The sequence below is a fragment of the Nyctibius grandis genome, chromosome 3 (genome assembly GCF_013368605.1).
Source record: "Nyctibius grandis isolate bNycGra1 chromosome 3, bNycGra1.pri, whole genome shotgun sequence".
Classification (NCBI taxonomy): Eukaryota; Metazoa; Chordata; class Aves; order Nyctibiiformes; family Nyctibiidae; genus Nyctibius; species Nyctibius grandis.
In genome coordinates, this window is record NC_090660.1 from 30,256,636 (window position 1) to 30,275,320 (window position 18,685).

An 18,685-nucleotide genomic window follows, 5' to 3' on the forward strand; every position below is an offset into this window, starting at 1 on the left:
AAAAAAAAGAAACCGCACAAGGACTGCACCACGTAAAACTTCCTATCAATCAACAGCAGACAGGTAAACTTAGTAAGTCTTCCACCTCACCATACCTTCCTGCTCCACCATTGGACACACTGTGGCATAGCCCTTGCCCTGTTTCTGCACCTTAGAGGCCATTATTCAGTGTTCCAGCTCCGTGAGCAGTGGGCGTGCACGAAGGCATGCAGTCTGTTATCTTGCTCAGATAACAAGACTAGTGGCTCTAAAACCTTTTAAGCAACTGCCTTTAAATCAAGTCCTGCATCTGGCAGGAGACACCTGCCTCTGCTTTTGAGCCTCTGCGGCTTTTCTCTTCTCCTCTTCCTCTGCCTTCTTCCGCTCCTCTTTTATCTCCTTGTATCTCCATTTGGGAATCTGCAAATAGGGATCGTCCTTTGCGCTGCTCCTCCTTCTCGGATTTTCTGGCTGATAGGTGGGTGGAGGAGCCTTGCTGATACGGACTTTGGGGATGACAAATCCCGGTCTGACGCTGCTCCGTCTCAGCAGGTGGAGTGGCAAGAGGCTTGTTTTCCTAGCGGCTACGGTTCTCGCTTGAGAGAGTGCAAGGCTGCTGGGCTGCAGGCTGGCTCGCCGGTCCTTCTTCTTGGGGATCAGTGTGACTTTGGAGTTCTGAAATAGCTTCTCATAGCTGCTAACGTGGTCTTTGTCCTGAGATCGGATCTCCTCGGCTCTCTGCTTCCTAAGAATTTCTTGCACAGCCAGTCTGCGTTTCCCCACACAAGGTGGGCTGCCTGGACACACCGTCCGGCATGACAGAGCAATGAAAGGACTGCTCAAGCTTGTTGTCACCTTCACCATGTGATCGAGGACCCCGTCTTCTTCTGGGCCGTAGAAAGACCCTAACATGATAGCTGATCTCAAGCACTCAGAAACCCTCTGCAAACAGCTTTTTGGCTCTGCAGCCTTGGCAAGAAGTTCCTTCATCTTTGGCCATTCTGGTTTATATTGATCACAAAACTGTTCTGGGCATGGCCTGTCCATCAGCTTTTGCATGATAAAGGCAGATTCTGATCTTCCTGTGTAACAAGCCCATTCCCATGGAGTCATTCCACGGCTTGGATCAGTCGCGTGAACATTTGCCCCTCAAAGAAAAGAAAAACAGTTAGTGTTAATGAAATTGCTTGCACTTCTGCACTGTTGCTATAATCAGAGTTGAATCAGGCAGATCCCTGCAAGAAAATGTCACACATGACACACTACATTACTTGTGTCAAAAAGAACATGAAATAAGGATAGATCATGGTTCCTGACTTGCTGAACTCTTCATTTGTTTTAAAAAAAGTAAAAAAATATTAAGGCTGTATATAGGAAATGCTCTTAAAAGAATGCAAAGAATGACATAATGAGTTTCAACTGCATTGAATGTTGCCTGCCATTTTAAAATCCATTCAATCAGGCTTGTTAGAAAAGAGTGATGACTATGGAAAGAAACTATTCTGCACACAAAAATCCTTCCCACACAGAATAATGGACTTTGCACTAATTCCTGCCACTCAGGAGAGATGTCTAGGGCTAATGTTCACAAGTTCCATGAAAATATCAACTCAGTGATCACTAGGGGCCAAAATTGCTATACAAGGAATTTCTAGGAAAGCATTAAAAAAATAGTGAAAAAATAGAGGAAAAAAAAGGAAAAAATCAGAGAAAATACCAGGTGTACAATTCAGGTTATCTTGTCTCTGAAAGGACACCACAAATTAGGGAAAGTTGAGAGGATGGTGACAAGGATGATCAAATATAAGGAAAGTTTCCATACATGTCAGAGAGTGGACAATGGGTGAGATGGACCTTCAGTCTGAGCCCAGAACAGCTGCTCTCATCTACCTTAGGTAGCCACCCCTGAAGAAATGAAGTAGTTGTTAGCAAAAACATGCTACTATCCCCAAGTGGACCAGCCATAAGAGGTGACTGGGACACATGCTAGACAGCAGAGGCTTAGGCACTTGAAGTAGTTTTAGGTCCTGGAAGGAAATGATTTCTAGTGGATATTATCTTTTGGCCTGTCCTTCCCCCATTCCCAAATTATGATCTTTATCCATCCAATTCTAATATCTGTCCCCATCACCATTCTTTCTTCTCATATTTGCATCGTTTTCCAGCCCTGCCTTCCTTTTGATCTCTCCATGTTCCTATAAGCCCCCTCACATGGGCTTCTGCACTTGTTCTCCATTCTTTTGCTTTCAAGTGGGGTTACACTCTTCTTCCCCAGGGCACCTGGCTGCCTGAAGAGAGGATACAAGAGTAACAGGAGGAGCAAGCATCCTAGTCTGCTCTACTGTATCCTTTACACCTTTGGTAGTACTACATCCAATGCTGCCATATTCTCTGCCAACAAGAAAATTGCAGGGAAGTCCTCTCAGTCCTGGTATTAGCATGGAGCGTGGGCATTTGTCAACGAGGATGACATGTGCCTAGTTCTGCTCACAGAGAAGAGCTCTGTGAAGGACAGAGGAAGCTCAATACAGACAGCACCTTTGGAAGAATTGCTGCAGAACAATAAGCAGCAACAAGTATTTTGGGAAGCTGAAGTCAGCACAACTCTGTCACAAAGGACCAACACGTTACAGCTCGTGACTGCTAAAGGGCACAGAACATCTGTCCAAAAACTAGCTTCCTGTCACCAGTCAGAAAGAATCTCAGAGACATGATGAGGACTTGACAGCAGCATCATGTTCTCTGCATAGCACCCAAGTGATCCTGGACATACCACCTGGGCACACACATCTTAGTGGTTTAGAGTATTTGGGTGTGTGGGTGAATGAATGACATCGATAGGAGAATGAGTATGAGTGAATACTCTCTAGTTTCAGGCAGTCATGTTCTTCAGCTGCAGATCCTTTGTTTTATATTCTGCCTTTAAACTTTGACTGATTTCAGATGGAGCTTTGCACGCTTTAGAATGCTGACTTTGTTCAGAAGATCTGCAGCACGTTCCCTGGGACAGGCACGGGCACTTTGCCCAGCTGCTTTCAAAATAACTGAGCTCTTCAACATTCAGTTGTGGTTTACACATATCACTGACCCTGTAGATAATTTCTGCATTTCCAGCTGGGATATGAATAGACTACAACATTTGACTTCTTGAAGGGCTTCTCTATCAGCTGAAGCATGATTTTCAAACAGCCAAAACAAAACTGACCTACACAGATCTTGCAACAAAAGAAAAGACATTCTGTCCCATTGCTTTGGAAGAGGGAGATGTCCAGAGACAGAGACCTGAGCAAAAGGCCAGAGGAACATCATGATAAATTATTTTTTTCAGGGTGGATTATCTTGGTGACAGCATTTCAAACTAGCATCAGGGGGACTAGATATAAGGAATGGTAACCAGGAACCAGTTTGCAATGGCTCCAGTATAACCTTCTCTACAAAGGATGTTTTGTCATTACAGAAAAACAGAAGAAAAAGGAGAGCATAGGGAAAGTGATCAAAAGCTCATCTTTAACTTTATTAAGTACTAGTTAAAGTACTTAATTTGAGTCCTAAGTCTCTGAGAAAACCCCTAAAAAGAGGATGCTAGAGACACAGACCAAAAGTGAATGAGGATGGAGACACCCTACGCAAAAGAGCTGATCTTGGTTTAAGTGTAGTTTAAGTGAAATTTGCAGAAAGGATCACTCAGAGATAAAGCACAGGGACACTGCAGGGAGTCAAGCATGGGGCCCAGACTGAAAGGCAGAGAGGAGGCAAAGAGGAGGAAGATTTAATCAAATCAAATTGTTCATTAGCTGTGGACTGAAGAAAGGATTGCAAGATCTCAAAGGCAGCAGGGTTTGACGAAGTTCATGACTGCAGAAGCTACAGACAAATCAGCAAGAGGAGGAACAAAGACATACAAAGACATGGCCTCCTGCTCCACTAGACTGTTTCTGAACCACCGTACCCAAACTTCCTACCCCTGAATCTCTCCCATCTCAGGCTAGCCTCCTGTCCTGTCCCCTTCTTAACACTTGCCTTTGGTCTGCAGTCCTTCCCACTAGAGCTGACTGGGAATGTGGCAGATTACGTGGGAGTTGTTTCCTTGTTGTGCACCTAACAGGCAAGGATTTATCACAGGAAGAACAGTAGCTAAAGGAATTGTCTCCAAATATAAATTTTAATGTACAGTACGCTCTGCTTGTAAACAAGCAAGAGGTATAGACAGCTGCTTACCATTACCTTCAAGAAAAAGACATGCCAGCTCTGATATGGTGCATCTGTGGGACCTTCGATCACAGTTGTATAAAAAGAGCTGTGTGAGAAAGTGCTCGTTGGATGCTCCCGACTTTTGCTTGGGGGCTGCACTGAAACTCAGAGGCTGAGCTCTGGTCCTCGCCTGAGCTATATGTTGTAGCTATGCCTGTGCCTGGCCACGTGCCTTGCTGATTTGGACCCCGACCCAGGGGTTCTTGTTTTAACCTCAGACCTACCTTGTCTCTATGGACTTTCCTTGTCACCATGAACTTGCCTGACAGTCACTGCAGTACTGGCTGATCCTGGTTATTGTCACCAGCCCTGCTCCATTTCTTTATGAAGCGCCTTTGTTGTTGAGGCTCGTGCCTCTGTGTGCCTTGCTGTCACCCTTGGCTCACCTCCCTTTGAGGAGAAGCCTACTCCTGCTTCTCCCTGACAGATACATCCCCAGGCATTTCGGAAACTTTATCTCAGAAAACAATACTACAGAGTATTGAAATCCCGATCTTTCAACAGCAATCAATGCTGTCTTTTTGCCCTGTATCACAAAATCTCTTCTAAGGTGTGATTTACTATCGTGGTATTGATTTTCTGTACAAATCAGGAGATGTTTCTGAACAAACTTGTCATTCAGCAGAATGCCTCATCTGGAAGAGACATGAATAGTCATGTCCCTTTTTGAATGTGATAGCAGTCGTATTGAACTAATTGTTGTTTCAGTGTAAGTATAACCTACAGGTTTTCTTTCAGGAAAACTGCATTTGCCACTTGCCTTGATTTTCCTACGAAAGTTGCCCTGAAGAACATTTTCAGCACAACTAGTTTGAATACACGTGCCCCTTTGGGATATCAGCATCCTATTTTATTAAGAAGGTTTAATGTCCCAGGATGCAAAACTGACATCCTGAGTTTAAAGACAGGGAGTGAAAGAGCTCAGGCGTCTGTTACTGACCTGTTTTACACGCAGTATTTAAAGCCCAATCTCCAGATCCACAGCCACTCCGACAACTTCACTAAAGCAGCACTGAGTTTACACTAGAGATTACAGCAGGGCTTGACACGTGAATCACTACTGGGATTTCTGTGCTCCTGCTCAGGCTGGCTTGCCTGCTGAACGCTGGCAGCAGTGCGGTCCTGGCAGCGCAGCAGCCTGTGACAAACCACCGATGAGCCATGGGGCTCCCCCCTCACTCTCTGTGCGCTCAAGAATAGCAAAGTCACATGTTCCAAAGACTCACTTTGAAAGAGCAAACATTATGGCCAAGCGTCTCAGAGCGCCTTAATCTTGTAGTGATTGACCCTGGCCACCCTCCAGGAACTCAAATATCGGAAAGAGCAGTCACTTTGACAATCCAGCTCCAACCATCTGTCACACGTTGCTGTTACCTCTTCCCCATCTGACTGTGTTAAATCCATGCTTAGATGGCTAGGAAGGTGAGTTATTCTGCTTTACTGAGCTCCTGCATTGCCATAAGTAGGTGGCTACCAACAGAGGTCTTTCCCAAGCTAGTAAACAGATCCTGGGTTTAAAAACCTCCTGGCTGTAAGTAATTTCTGAAGACACATGCCTGCTTTGTAGCTACGCAAGTAGACCCACAGCTGATTATGGGTGTTTTCCCCCTACATTTCCATGTATTCTTATGTTTTAACATAGAATTTTGCTGGTTTATTTATGAAATTGATTTTTTCACCAAATGTTTTAATAACAATTTCTTTCACCTTCTTCAGCAAACTAGCACTTTATTGTCAGCAGCCACTCAGTGTCCCTTAAGCCCCGAACTACTTCTAAATCCATTCTGAATTAGCAGCTCTGTCCCTCCCTACGTTTCACCAGGCTGTACAGTGCTGAAAACCAATCAGATATTAAAATGGGTTCAGGCAATTTACTACACTTCCTTTGTGGCCCATATTTTGAACTAAAAATGTGAGGACCTGCAAAATACTCAGCAAAATATGTATATAAACTGCAATTTAGAAACTCAAGAGTATATTAACGCTACACCTCTTTAGCAAATGGATGATCTTTGGTATCCTCACTATCTCTGATGCACAAACAGGCTGATACAACTTTCTGTAGGCAAACTCAATATGGAGGCTAATAAAGCTATTTTCTGGCTGGCTAAAGGTTTGTTCTCCCCAATATTCTGTTTTCTTATGAATCATGAAAATGAGAAGGTGGCTATTCAGATGCCAGAGGCAGCAACCACATAGTGAACTTTGATATCGATACTTTTTGTAGAAGTAGAATAACAAGGACTGAGTTGTCTACAAAGACGGAGAGGTTGTGAAATAGCTTTTAGTGACCAAAACAGAAAGAACAAGCTTCCATCAGGTCTCCAGTGATAATAATAGAAAGCCATGAGACTGTAAGGTGTATTTGACAAGTCATAAGGTCTTGGGATTGGCGTTTCATTTTGAGTGTTAATTTATAATGGGCACTGGAAAATTCTGAACTAGCATCTGCACAAAGTATGTGTTAGTCCAGAAAGTGCATCTGTGTCTAGAAGTGCTTGAGCTCTGACAGTCATTTTATAATTTTGTTTCATAAAAATTTAACTCCAAAATGAATCACCCAATTCCAAAGCCTTGATTCCAGTACAATAGGCTACGGAATGTTGCAGAAAATAACATGCTGGTTACCACATCATGCAAACATTTTCTGTGTCATATCAACATCTAGAAGCTGGATATTATGAAAATGAATGAAAGTAATATCACTATGCTTGATAAATGCCTGCGACTTAAAACATTCAGATTATAAGGCGTTAGACTTCTGTGACAGTGAAATGACTGAAATAAACTACTTATTCAAGATCTCTCTCAATGAAATGGACCTGTAAGATTCTTGGTCTAGACAGTAACAATATTCACATGCAATCTGTTATCATTTCTGTAGTATTTAATTTGTGTCAAAAATCTGCTACTGTAATACAAGAACATATACTACTATATGCTAGCTATTTAATCATTAGGTAATAAATTTATATCCCAATTGCTTAATATAATAAAAACATACAACATTGTGGCTAAAAGGTGCTGTGTGCTGGGACTGCTCCTGTAGAGGCTGTTGCCCCAGTGCTTCTCACCCTTCTGAGTTTCCTCTCCAGGACCCCTTCACCTCTCAACGCATACAGCTGGAAATTCAGCCACAGTCAAGAGCCAACAGCAAAAAAGCTATTTCCTGTTCTCAGATGTGGAGAAGCAGGTGGGCAGAGATGGACCCTCACACTCCCTGTGCCACGACTCGCTCCTTGCAGCAGATACAGACCTGCTGGTGCCTTGTTGCCCATAAACCTGGAGACCCAACTCAGATTTGCAGAGGGGTTAGAAAGAGAGGTTATTCCCTATGTCGCCAAATTTCCCACCAACGTCCCCTGTGGGATATGAAACCTACACCCAACTCTCCTGACAGGAGCCAGAGCCCCCAAGGCTCTCCACTCCCTGCCCCAGGACCTGCCTCGCTGTCACCCTTGGCTCACCTCCCTTTGAGAAGAAGCCTCAAAGAGAGGTGGTGGAGATCTGGCTATGGTCCCACCACCATCATGCACCCTTGCACCATCACACCCACAGAGCTGGCAGCAAGAGACCTGCATGTCTTTCCCAACTGTGTCATGAACTTCATTAACTCCTTGTCTACAAATCTTGATGATCAAACTCCCCGAACTCTCCTGGAGACAATGAATCTCATCCTGAGAGCTCTTGGAGAGATCCTGGATGAGTTTCCACAGGCAAACTGAGTGTTCCTGCACCTGCAGCACATGGCTTCACCACCTTGCTTATGACTTATTTAAAAGCTGCACCTGTTTCCAGGGAAGGCTGCACAACACCTCTCAGAGTAAACACCCCAAGAGCCAGTTTTCTTCTTGTGTTTGCGTGTGACTGTCTAGTATTTACAGGTAGATGATGATGAAGAAGCAGCAAAGCACTTTGCATACCTGCCAACATCAAGGCTTTCACGCATTCAGTTCGGCCCTGCATCGCAGACTTCATCAGTGCTGTGAGTCCGAACACATTCCTCTTCTCAATATCAAGCCCGGGAAAATAGTTCAATAAATAGTTTGTAATGGTTATGTGCCCTTTAAAGAAATGAAAAAGAAAAGAAAATATGTCACAGAATTAAGGCGCTGTCTCAAGGCTAAACAAAAAATTACTCCTGCAAGTTTGATAACTGGAAAAATGTAGGTAACTATTAAGGCCTCTTTTCTTCATATCCTCTTCTGCTCATTCCAGTCATTAGCCTTAGGGTTAAGTGGCACTGACTTGTGACCAGAGTGTTGGGCTAGGAGCCTGGAAACCTGGATTCCCATCTTCTCTCAAGTTGCTCTCCCCTCTGAAAAGTCAATTTAAGGTAAAGAAGTAATTGAAAACCAAAGATGGTCACTCTGAGGTTGCAAGGGGTCTCAGTTTCTTGATGCAGTGAGTAGCACTGCAAAGGGAATTCCTATGGCTTATGGAAGGAAGACCTACCACGTGGGGGAAATGACTGCAAAGGTTCAGCTTTTTCACTCCCCTGGTGAATTTGAGCCTTACTATAATGGTGCTTCATTAAAAAGTGATTACATGTGGTAGTTCCAGCCAATAATACTAACAAACCATGCCAGGCCTGATACAAGACAAAGAAATATTTGTGTAGAATCCCACACTCTTATTTTTCCATCTGACAGTGTAAAGCCACTTGTCTACTCTCCAGCAGTAGGAAAATGGGGCTGATGTTCAGTTTTGTTAGTGAAATAAATAACTTGAGTTCTCTTTCTAAAAGCAACTGTTGTTGCCATTCATGTGCCTTGTATGGCAGGATAACTGGTGTCAGCAAGGGTGTACTGAGCAGTTGAAGACATCTCTGGCTAAATGGTTGGAAGACCAATTAAAACATCAAGTCTTTATAATTGGACTATCAGAACAAGATGAGTATCTAGTTCCGTTATGACTCATTCAAAACAGTTTTCCCTTCACTTGTCATTCATTTTATGATGCTTTGATGCTTTATAAAATAATGCAGTCTGTCAGGCAGCTGCAACAATCACAATTTAATTACTAGGAGCTGTAAAAATACTCTCTCCTCTCACTCTGCAGTCCAGCTGAATATTCTGTGATGCATGTCATTCAAATTCATCTAGAAACATTACTGAATCAGATCATATTTCATACAGGACAATTTTAAAAGTCTGTAGTGTCACATCTGGTGCAGATTTCATCAGCAGCCGCTTTGTACCAACACAGTCCTGCATTCACTTTGGAAAGCAAGTTAAGGAATCTTTACCAATTAATTTAAGATGTCTTCTAGGTGCTACTTTATCTCCTAGAATTTGCTGGACTCTGCTACCTTGCTGCATAACTGGAAACTCTCCTGAAACCTGAGCAGATGCAGAGATAGTGCAGATCAGCTTAGCAATGCCAGAGTCAGGGGAAACCAAATAAGGAGCTCCCTGTACCTTGTGCAGTCTGATGCAAATGAAATACAAATATACGGCAAACTGCAAGAAGCTGAATAAAGCAAAACTGAACTGGGTTCAGGGCAGGATCAAATCACCTGGTCCTGCCTACTCAATCGAGAGGGTTCAGCTTCACTGACTTTATAGCATAAGATCAGATTCCAGCAGGGTGTCAGTTACTACTGGGAGAATCTTTGTGCCCAAATTGTTTTGCAGGACATGCTCTGTTTCACTGATGTACAGTGTGCATCTTCATGAAGGTTTTGGAACAGCTGAAATACTGCTTTTTAACCACAGAAACCAGACACAGGAACTGAAACAAGGAGAAGTAAAGATGGAAGATTTTTCAGCAGTTATTTCATTAGTAAAGATGTTCTTCCCTTTGCCAAAAGTATAGCTGCAGTAAGAGACATTTTTCAAATCTGGGATGATCCTAGGAGTCAATCCTGAAAGACTTTGCTGGCCAAAACTCTTCAAGGGACTACAGATGGCCCCAAATGAGACAGAAAAAATACCAGCAATAAAATAACAAAGAAAGTGAAGAGGTTTGTGATCCTCAGAAGTTTTGTGTCTCAGGGATTCCTGAAAATCACTTCAGTTTTAATCTGCAGGAGCTTCTGTCCTCTGAGGTTTGCTTCAAATTCCTAGTTCAAACAGATATCAAATTCAAAGCAAAACTCAGAGCTGCCAAGCTTTTCTTCAAACTCTGTCATACACTTTCGATTTAAGGCCTTAAAGTTTGCTTCAGTTCTCCTGCGTCTGGGCGAACTAGAAGTGTGTATCTAAATCGTACACCAGGTGAGTCTTCTGTGTTTTAGTCTGCTATGAAAGCTGTATGCAGCTCTAAAATAAATTAGCCTGGTCTCAGCCAGTTTGGTGATACTGAATTCGTATCAGGCTCTTGCTGTTTGTAAGCCAGATCTATCTTCTACCAGAACTGGCATGCTAAGGGCCACAAGTAGTTCTTTGCCCCGCAAGCCATGTTTAGAGATCAGCACAGATGTCTGTAATGGCTTCATTCACTTAATCGCTGCCACAGAGGAAATGCATATAATGGTGACAATATTACCTAATAATCTATGTAATACAGGCAGAAGAATAAGCTGCATAGTAAGGAAGATGCTCTGTCATATAACATCACAATTTCGAATTGTACCTGCAAAAAGCCTGTGTTTGGTCTAAGGGTGACGAATGCTTTCTGACGGGTGGGTGGAACCAAAGACACCCAGAACATTTTATCTTCTGGATGCTTTAGGTGTCTGTGTTCTCATGACTCCCTTAATAAGGAGAAACTGGGATAACTTTCGATTTTGTGTTCCCAGCTCTACGACCTTGCCCCAAGCTGATCCCTGTAACATAAAACATCTATACTTTGTGAGCAAATACAACTCTCTAAGTGCCAGTATATGCCAATTACCACACACTGCCACTGATGTAGCTGTGTCCTCATCAGCAGCAGAAATGAGAAAAAAAAAGTAATGTAATTTTCTTCCCTTTTCCCTTTTTTTGAAATCACTCTCCATCCTTCCTTTCTTTCCACTTGTTATTTCAATCTCTTGTTTGCATCAATCTCCCATTTTTTCTGCATTGTCCTTGTACTGACGTTTAATGCTTTTGCTTCTGCTTTAACAGCATCACCACCTATTTCTGGGCTGCAACAAATGTACAGATTTGGAAGGCGAGCTCTCTTTGAGAAGGGATCCCATGTCTATAGGAAATATTGAGAGCAAGTGAACAGATCAATTTTCAAACCTGAAATTTACACACTAAGCACAGCACTTTGTGGTTATTTTTCTATACTAATAAGCTTGCTAAGAAAATACTGCTTTTCACTGATCCCTCCAGCCTATCTTTCTCAGGTCAGCCCATACAAAAAACTTCAGCTTTACATACTTTCTTTGAAGGATGAGAATCTTAAATTATCAAAAGCAGTATGAGGAACTGAATTCACTTATCTTCTGAGACTCTAGCTGGTCTTTAAGATAATTCCATTTAATTCAAGCTGATGCTCAGATTTGAGCATCATGTCTGTGCAGTCATGAAACAGCATAGGCAAGTGTGGATTTTAAACTCCTCCAGCAATAGTAAAGAGGCCTCCCTGTCATCTCCCTTAGTATCTGTACCTCGTGTTACAGATGCAGCTTCTGAAACACAAGGAACGATCCCTCAGGAGCGCAGCCTCTTCGCCATCCAGCTCCTCTTTGGGGTCTGGCCATACGTAGTGGCCCACCTGGTCAGCGGGTCATAACAAAAATGGCAGCGCTTTGTGAAACCTTCTGATACCACCTTACAATTAACTGAAATAATGTGGATTTGCTATTAGACTTTCCACAGGAAAACCCATACTTTGTGTATAAATAACAGCGATCTCCCAGAATAATTTATTTTGCAAAAATATTATTATTTGCATGGCCTAAAGTCAAAAAAAAAAAAATCCTCCACTAAAGGAAAGCTCACATAAGCTTTGCTTTCAGTTCTTTATAATACACTGCTTAGCATATTACTTAACATTCAGCTTAGTGTTACTACTTAACATTCAGCAATAATTAAGCAGCATCTATAGCTCCTCTGGTTGCAATGTTAACCTCACAGTAATCTCTATTAACACTACAGCAGTATCTTGTGATAATGAATGAAATAGCTAGTGTCAACACTGTAGCTCAGGATTATCATAGGCAGGGGAAAACATCCAAGTTGTTAAGAGTTTGTATAAGCTTCTGCTGACTACAGTCATTTCCAATTGCTTTGAGGATCAATAGCAAGTACTGGCAGAGAGTGTCAAGTCAATGTCAGCCCTCTGGATTAATTCTGAGCTCATTATCATGAGTTATAAAGGTCAAGACGGAGTCAGTGTTAAACCTTTTATAGTACAAATTTATATTAGGGCAGATAAATAAAAGTAAGTTAGAGTTCTGGAGACTTCTCCACTTTATTTGGAAAGCTACTATACTCATGGCTTTGCTACGAACGTGACTACTGTGGTCGCAATTCTTTCTTCCAGTGTTCAAGACCTATTTTGCAGCAACTTCTTTAGCAGAGTTCACTTTTTGGTACAACACTAAGCAAAGTTTGGTACTGCCTAGAAATATCTAGTGGCAATACTACTAACTTAACATCAAAACTGAACTGCTCCAGTCTTTAGACATGGCTTGTAATGTCTATTGATGTTGCCTGATGGAAATTTGTTTCCTTCAGCCAGCCAGGGTCTGGGAGGAAATACTGTGTCCCATGAACTCCCATGAACATCCCATATTCTTCATCAGTGAGAAGACATGACAAAGACCAGGTACGCATTTCCTTGTAAAGCAATTGACTTTGAGGAGCACGCCTGAGGGATGCAAAGGAAACCATGGATGCAGAACCAGGCAGCCCTTAGAACAGCTTTTAGAGTACCAAGTGATGGCCTCCTTGGCCATTTTTTCCTGGTTTACATGCTTTAGCACCTTGTTAACACTTGTAAGAGGAAACTACAGCTTCCCCTAAAGATTAAAGCACAGCGTTTCAGCTTTAACAGAAATAATCAACTGATTACTTTTTAACTGTACACTTGAAACTAGTAATTTCTTTTGGGAGCATCTCTTACATTTATGTGATCTGTTACACTTGTTCACTGAATATTACCGTGCTGGGTGGGATAAAAGAAAACCTGGGGATAAAATCTGCTCTCACTGCAGTCTGCATCAGGATTAATATGGTCAATGTCAATATAATCAGTCTGTTATCCAAGCAGCACTGGCAAACACTGAATACTGCTGAGACTAAGTGAATAGGATCTTTTTGCTTTTAACTATGGAGTGGTTGAAGAATGTCTTAGCAACTAAGATATTTCTTAATCATGATACATTTTCCTGCAGTCAGCAATTACTACAGACCCACTGAGGTAGGTGCAACAAGCATGAGAAAAGAGATGCTATCAGCACTAATACAGCACATTACACAACCACAGTGTTGACTGGTTGCTTGCCAGAGCAAACATAAGAAAATAAGCTTAAAGGAACAAAGCAGAATAGTACTGTGCACTTGGGGCAAGATCTTCTTTATTTTGAAGTTAAAATAGTTAATGGCATCTACTAGAAATGTATGGCTTTTCTGTCTTAATCCATTGAACAAATATTACTTCAGATTAATTAGTTCAAAGAAAATCATGACAGACTTACTTGGGAGTGGGCTTGGCCAGGATTATTTTACACAAACTAATTTATTTTAGGGCTTTGAAAAAAATCCTAAAAATAATAGCCACAACACACGCTCCTCCTAATACCCAGTATGTAAGAGGTGAAACAAAGAGCCTTACCTGCCTGTGCAGCTGTAATTAGAGCTGTGTTCCCTTCGTTGTCCTGCCAGTTCACATCAAGGTGAGGGCATTGTGATAAGGCTATTACAATATCCACATAACCTTGGTAACAGGCAACGATAAGACCATTCTGTAAGTGAAATGTAAGAGAGTTAGGTTTACCAGACTCGGAAAAGTTCACTGAGGAAGCATACTGGTCTGCTTTTTTATTTATTTATTTTTCAGACTGAAGAACTGAAAAACTATCAGCATAACTAGTGATTAGCTCCACGCACAATGTTCAGATCCAAAACACCACTTTTTATCTCTGCCCTGTGGCAGATAACATTTGGTATTCCTCAGAAATACCTAAGAGAGTAGGTATTATATTATGCTACTTGGAAAGCAACTGTTTATAAATGGCTTATGCTTATATGGCTTATATACTCTATATCCAAATGAGAATAAATCAGATTTTATTAGATAATAAAATGAACCCAGCAGGTAAGATGAATTGGACCTGATCTGAATATTAATTCTCTGAAAAACAACTACTTGTTCTCTGAAGGGGAAGTGGGAGGCAGGAGTTGTGTTCATACTGCCTGTTGCTATCTTTAAATGCTTCAGGTTTCCCATTGGAACTAGACCTTCTTTTATAATCATAAATAAAATAAAATTGCTTTTAGAGTTCCTGTTTAATGTGCTTTATGACAGCTGGAAGCTGTAAAACTTCCAGGAGGAAGCCAAGCCAGGACGTAAACCTTGTAACTCCGCTTGGTATCTAGTCAGCGTTTCACTCCACAGTGGCAAACTGACAGCTTCACTAAAATACAGCAAAATACACTTTTCATTAATTAAGTGGAACTACAGTACTTAATCCTGGCTGCTCACTTGACCACTGGGATTAAAACCATTATCTCCAGTCTTGAGGATTACTCAGGCAGCCCAGTGTTCATCCGCACGGGGCTGACGGGTGTAGAGGAGGGCAGGTGCAGATAAATCAGTGCTCCCTGCGCTCCCTCTTCACTGCCAATGCATAATTCAGTTTTCCTGAGCTCAGCATCAGTATCTGACTACTGAAGACATATGGGCAGAGACACAAATCTCAACCTCCCTGGTAACCCTGCCTGCCTGAAACGCGCTCACACAGACATGCTGCTGTTCATAACCACAAAAGACTGGCAAGAAGGAGAACCCAGTTATGAAAACTGAATGGCCCACCCCGACTCCTCCATCATTTTTCTAAGTGGCTCTTGCCTAAGCATTCTTTTTATTTTCCCCATGGACACTACTGAGACAGAGACATTCGCCAAATGACAGCAACTGCAGCTTCTGATTTATTGTCCTTATAACTAGTTAGTTAATATTTCAGTGTCCTGTTTCATTGCTGTCCTGGAGAGTCCTTTTGGCTTAAGAGGCAAAGGTACAGAGGCAATGCCAACTCTTTGGGATGCTTACAGGCTATGTAGGGTATTTCTCAATTACATCTTTCAATAAAATTATTACTCTGATTTCTTTTATTCTCAATTCACTCTTGTCCTCAGTATGAAGCAACAACCACCACTGCTTTATAAAGATCATCTCCATCTCCTTGTGAAGAACCTGTAATATTTCAAACCATTCTATTGAAATCATACAGAGGATTCTGCTTAAAGTCATATATATTTATATGACTTGAAATAATATTCACTAAAATGTATGTCCTCTCCTGGTGGGATTGTTCAGATTAATACAAGTTTTACTACAATGTAATCATTCTTAGCTGTAAAAGAAATTCTGTCAGTGTCCACTTTGTAAGGACTTGAGCATTATTTTAGTTCTTTAATAATTTCATTTTTCACCTGATGTTCAGGATATAGGTCTTTACAACTCCAGATTTAAAACATCACCCAGCCATTCGGTAAAATGTCAGTTAGTAATGTTAGCAGAAAACTAAGTATACAATGGTTTGGAGATCTAAAATTCTTGTCAATAGAAGGGGGACCCTATTCACTGAAAAAATTGGCATTTTTGGAGAGAGTAGTATTTTCAAAAAGCTGTAAGAATAACTTAACGTAGCTATCATCTCTAATGGAAAAAACTGTTACACTCCGTATCTGAAGGATATTTTCACAATATATTTTCACAGGACATTTTTGTGTTCTAAAAATGTTTACCAGATGCTTAAAAAACAGAAGTTCATTTTTTGCTCTCTCTAAAAGAAAAACAAACTATAAAACAGTAAACCAAACAATAACAGCAAACATTAGCTCTTTTTTGCGACAGGCTTTTACAGTACAGTATTTAGGGACTTTTGTCCTACTTTTAGTGGGTACCTCCATCAGAAAGGATCTAACACATCTAACACACACTGGCATTCTGACTTCAGCAGATATGAGACACAAATGATCTCAAAATCAATCAATCAACCTCATTCACCGTTCTGAGTTGACAAACCAGAAGGTTTACTTATGTATCAACATTTTCTCAAGTTTATTTTCCAAAGATGCTATCGAAGACTGCTTGCTGAAGGATAAGGAAAGGCAATGGAGAGTAGGAGCTCTCTGAGGGATTACATGATGCAGTAGCACGGAAAATCATTTTTAAGGACCGTTGTACAAATCTGAAGTGGGTCAGATAAGAGTGTGAGAACCTGGCATTCGACGGAGCGTGCCCAGCACTCCCTGGTTGAGAAGCCAAACGAGCAATCGCATGAGGACATAAAAACAAGTCACTTCACCGCCATATGGTTCCCAGCACCGTCCACGGCTGTAAAGCTGATGCAAGTGCTCTCTGGTTGCCCTCACTGGTTATGTGTTTCACAGGGAGGTGGGTGAGACAGACTGCTTGCTGAGGGACTGCTTTCCTTTGCATAACTCTTGAGAATACATCGGATATTGACATGAAGTGCAGGACGCTACAGCTTTAGAATGAAAATTGCTATAAACCCCCAGATTCGACAGTTATTTCCCAAATCCTGGTTCAATGACACCATGATAATTTGTGGTTTCAGCTTGCTTTTTTTTTTTTCTTTTTTTTCCTCTTTGCATCCATTTCTGGCCCTGTCTGTATTCTGCTTCCTGAAAGTTAGTACTAGCAGATCAGCCAGGATGCACAATCAATAGCAACATGAGTTATTAGTCTGGGTTCTTTAACTTCACATACCAATAAATACTATTATCTACAGCCATAATATATTACAAACTCTTTCAACAATCTCAGTTCATAAATATAACTGATACAAAATTGCTTTCAGCGAACTGCCTTTCGAAGCAAACGGTGAAGCAGTAGCCTGTATCACAGCAGTCTGCAGGAAAATACAGCTAAGCGCTCAATGTTTTTTTGGGGGATAAAAATAAAGCAGTATAAACGAATTTTAGCTAGAAAATTCTGAACCTGAATAATCTGGTTATCCTTAGAAAAGAGATGACATTTTATCCCATTATTGTTCTACCAAGGCATCAGTCATTCTGCTCTTCATATGAAGGGTCATGGTGCAATTCTGAAGTGGTCAGTGTAAGTAGAAAAATATAAAATTTTTTAAATTGAATCTTACTATTATTTTGTCAGCAAGATCAATTCTCAGGCATATTCACTACATGTGAAAGCTTTAGGAAGATTGATAATTCTTAAATGCATGTCCTCTCCCTAAGACTTCAACCTTTCTCCTTCAACAGCATCCTTTTCCCTCTCTTCCCTTTCATACGTCCTCAACCACCACTTATGTTAAATCATAATAAAACTCAAACTATTTCCATTAATATATAATAATAATAAATTATTAGAAGGAACAAGTGTACATATGTCACACATGCAAGCACAGTATCCCTGCTTTTCAGGGACTGTTTTCTTAGCTAAGACTTGCTCTCTCCTGATCAATGGCCAGGGTTGCTGCCCATCATTCTCCCAGACCAATGAAACAGAACAGGGAAAAAAAAAAAAATCTGTTTTGTTCCTTTGTGCAGAAGAGACCTTAAACATGAAACTACATTGATGCCTTTGGACTACAGGAAAAGGGATTTCTTCATTACAGGAGACCAGGGCTGCTGGCTTCCCTGAGGTTTGCAACAGATCCTATTTCATCTTTCAAATAGCGCTCACAGACTCTGCATGACAAACAAGAAAGCACGAGTCATCCATCACATCAACTACACTAACATTTACTGTCGATTTTTCTGCATAAGGTGGGGGGTTGAAATTCAGCTCAGTAACAGGTTTTTTCGAAGTAGAAGCCATAATATTGCCAGGTGTTGAGGGCTCTGTCTTTCCTCTGTGGAATATTTGGCATTTCACAGAGCTTCCCCACAGTTTTTCTATAGTGTATGACATATCTTATTTTTATGTAACTAGCACAGTTTGGAAAGATCCTCCTTTGTTTTGAAGTGACAGAGCAAAATTAACAGTACTTTGATTAGAATATATGACAAAACAGTCAGTCTGGGATAAATTATTTATGTTCCATATATTCTAAATAAAGTATAACTAATTTTCTTAATTTCATCCCAGAGTACATAAATGGACATTTCAGGTGTGGGACTACCTGAAATTAATCAGATGTTGCACCGCTTTCCTCAAACAGTGTTTACGAATTGTAAGAGCTTCATAGTGCTCTTCTGTTGTCAGACTAAAAGTACGGTATTAAAATTTCCTACAAAAGCATAAGCTTGAAATTTGCGTGTTTGAAATAAAATAAAATAGTCTTGGGAGACTTTTGATTCCTTTTAAACTGATATTTCTTCATGTGCCTTTGATTTCATGTAAGACTGGATTAGTGCTGCCACTA

General features: G+C 41.2%; 1 protein-coding gene across 1 annotated transcript in view; it reads right to left on the reverse strand.

The window, feature by feature from the left end:
* Positions 1-276: 276 nt before the first annotated feature.
* The window catches only part of ANKRD33B (ankyrin repeat domain 33B), a 44,824-nt gene continuing 26,415 nt past the window's right edge, over positions 277-18,685 (reverse strand). Inside the window, exons 2-4 of the mRNA XM_068396985.1 lie at positions 13,945-14,074; positions 8,154-8,294; positions 277-1,127 (exon numbers count right to left, since the gene is read on the reverse strand). Coding sequence (XP_068253086.1) covers positions 277-1,127; positions 8,154-8,294; positions 13,945-14,074 — 1,122 coding nt within the window. The remainder of the gene's footprint in view (positions 1,128-8,153; positions 8,295-13,944; positions 14,075-18,685) is intronic.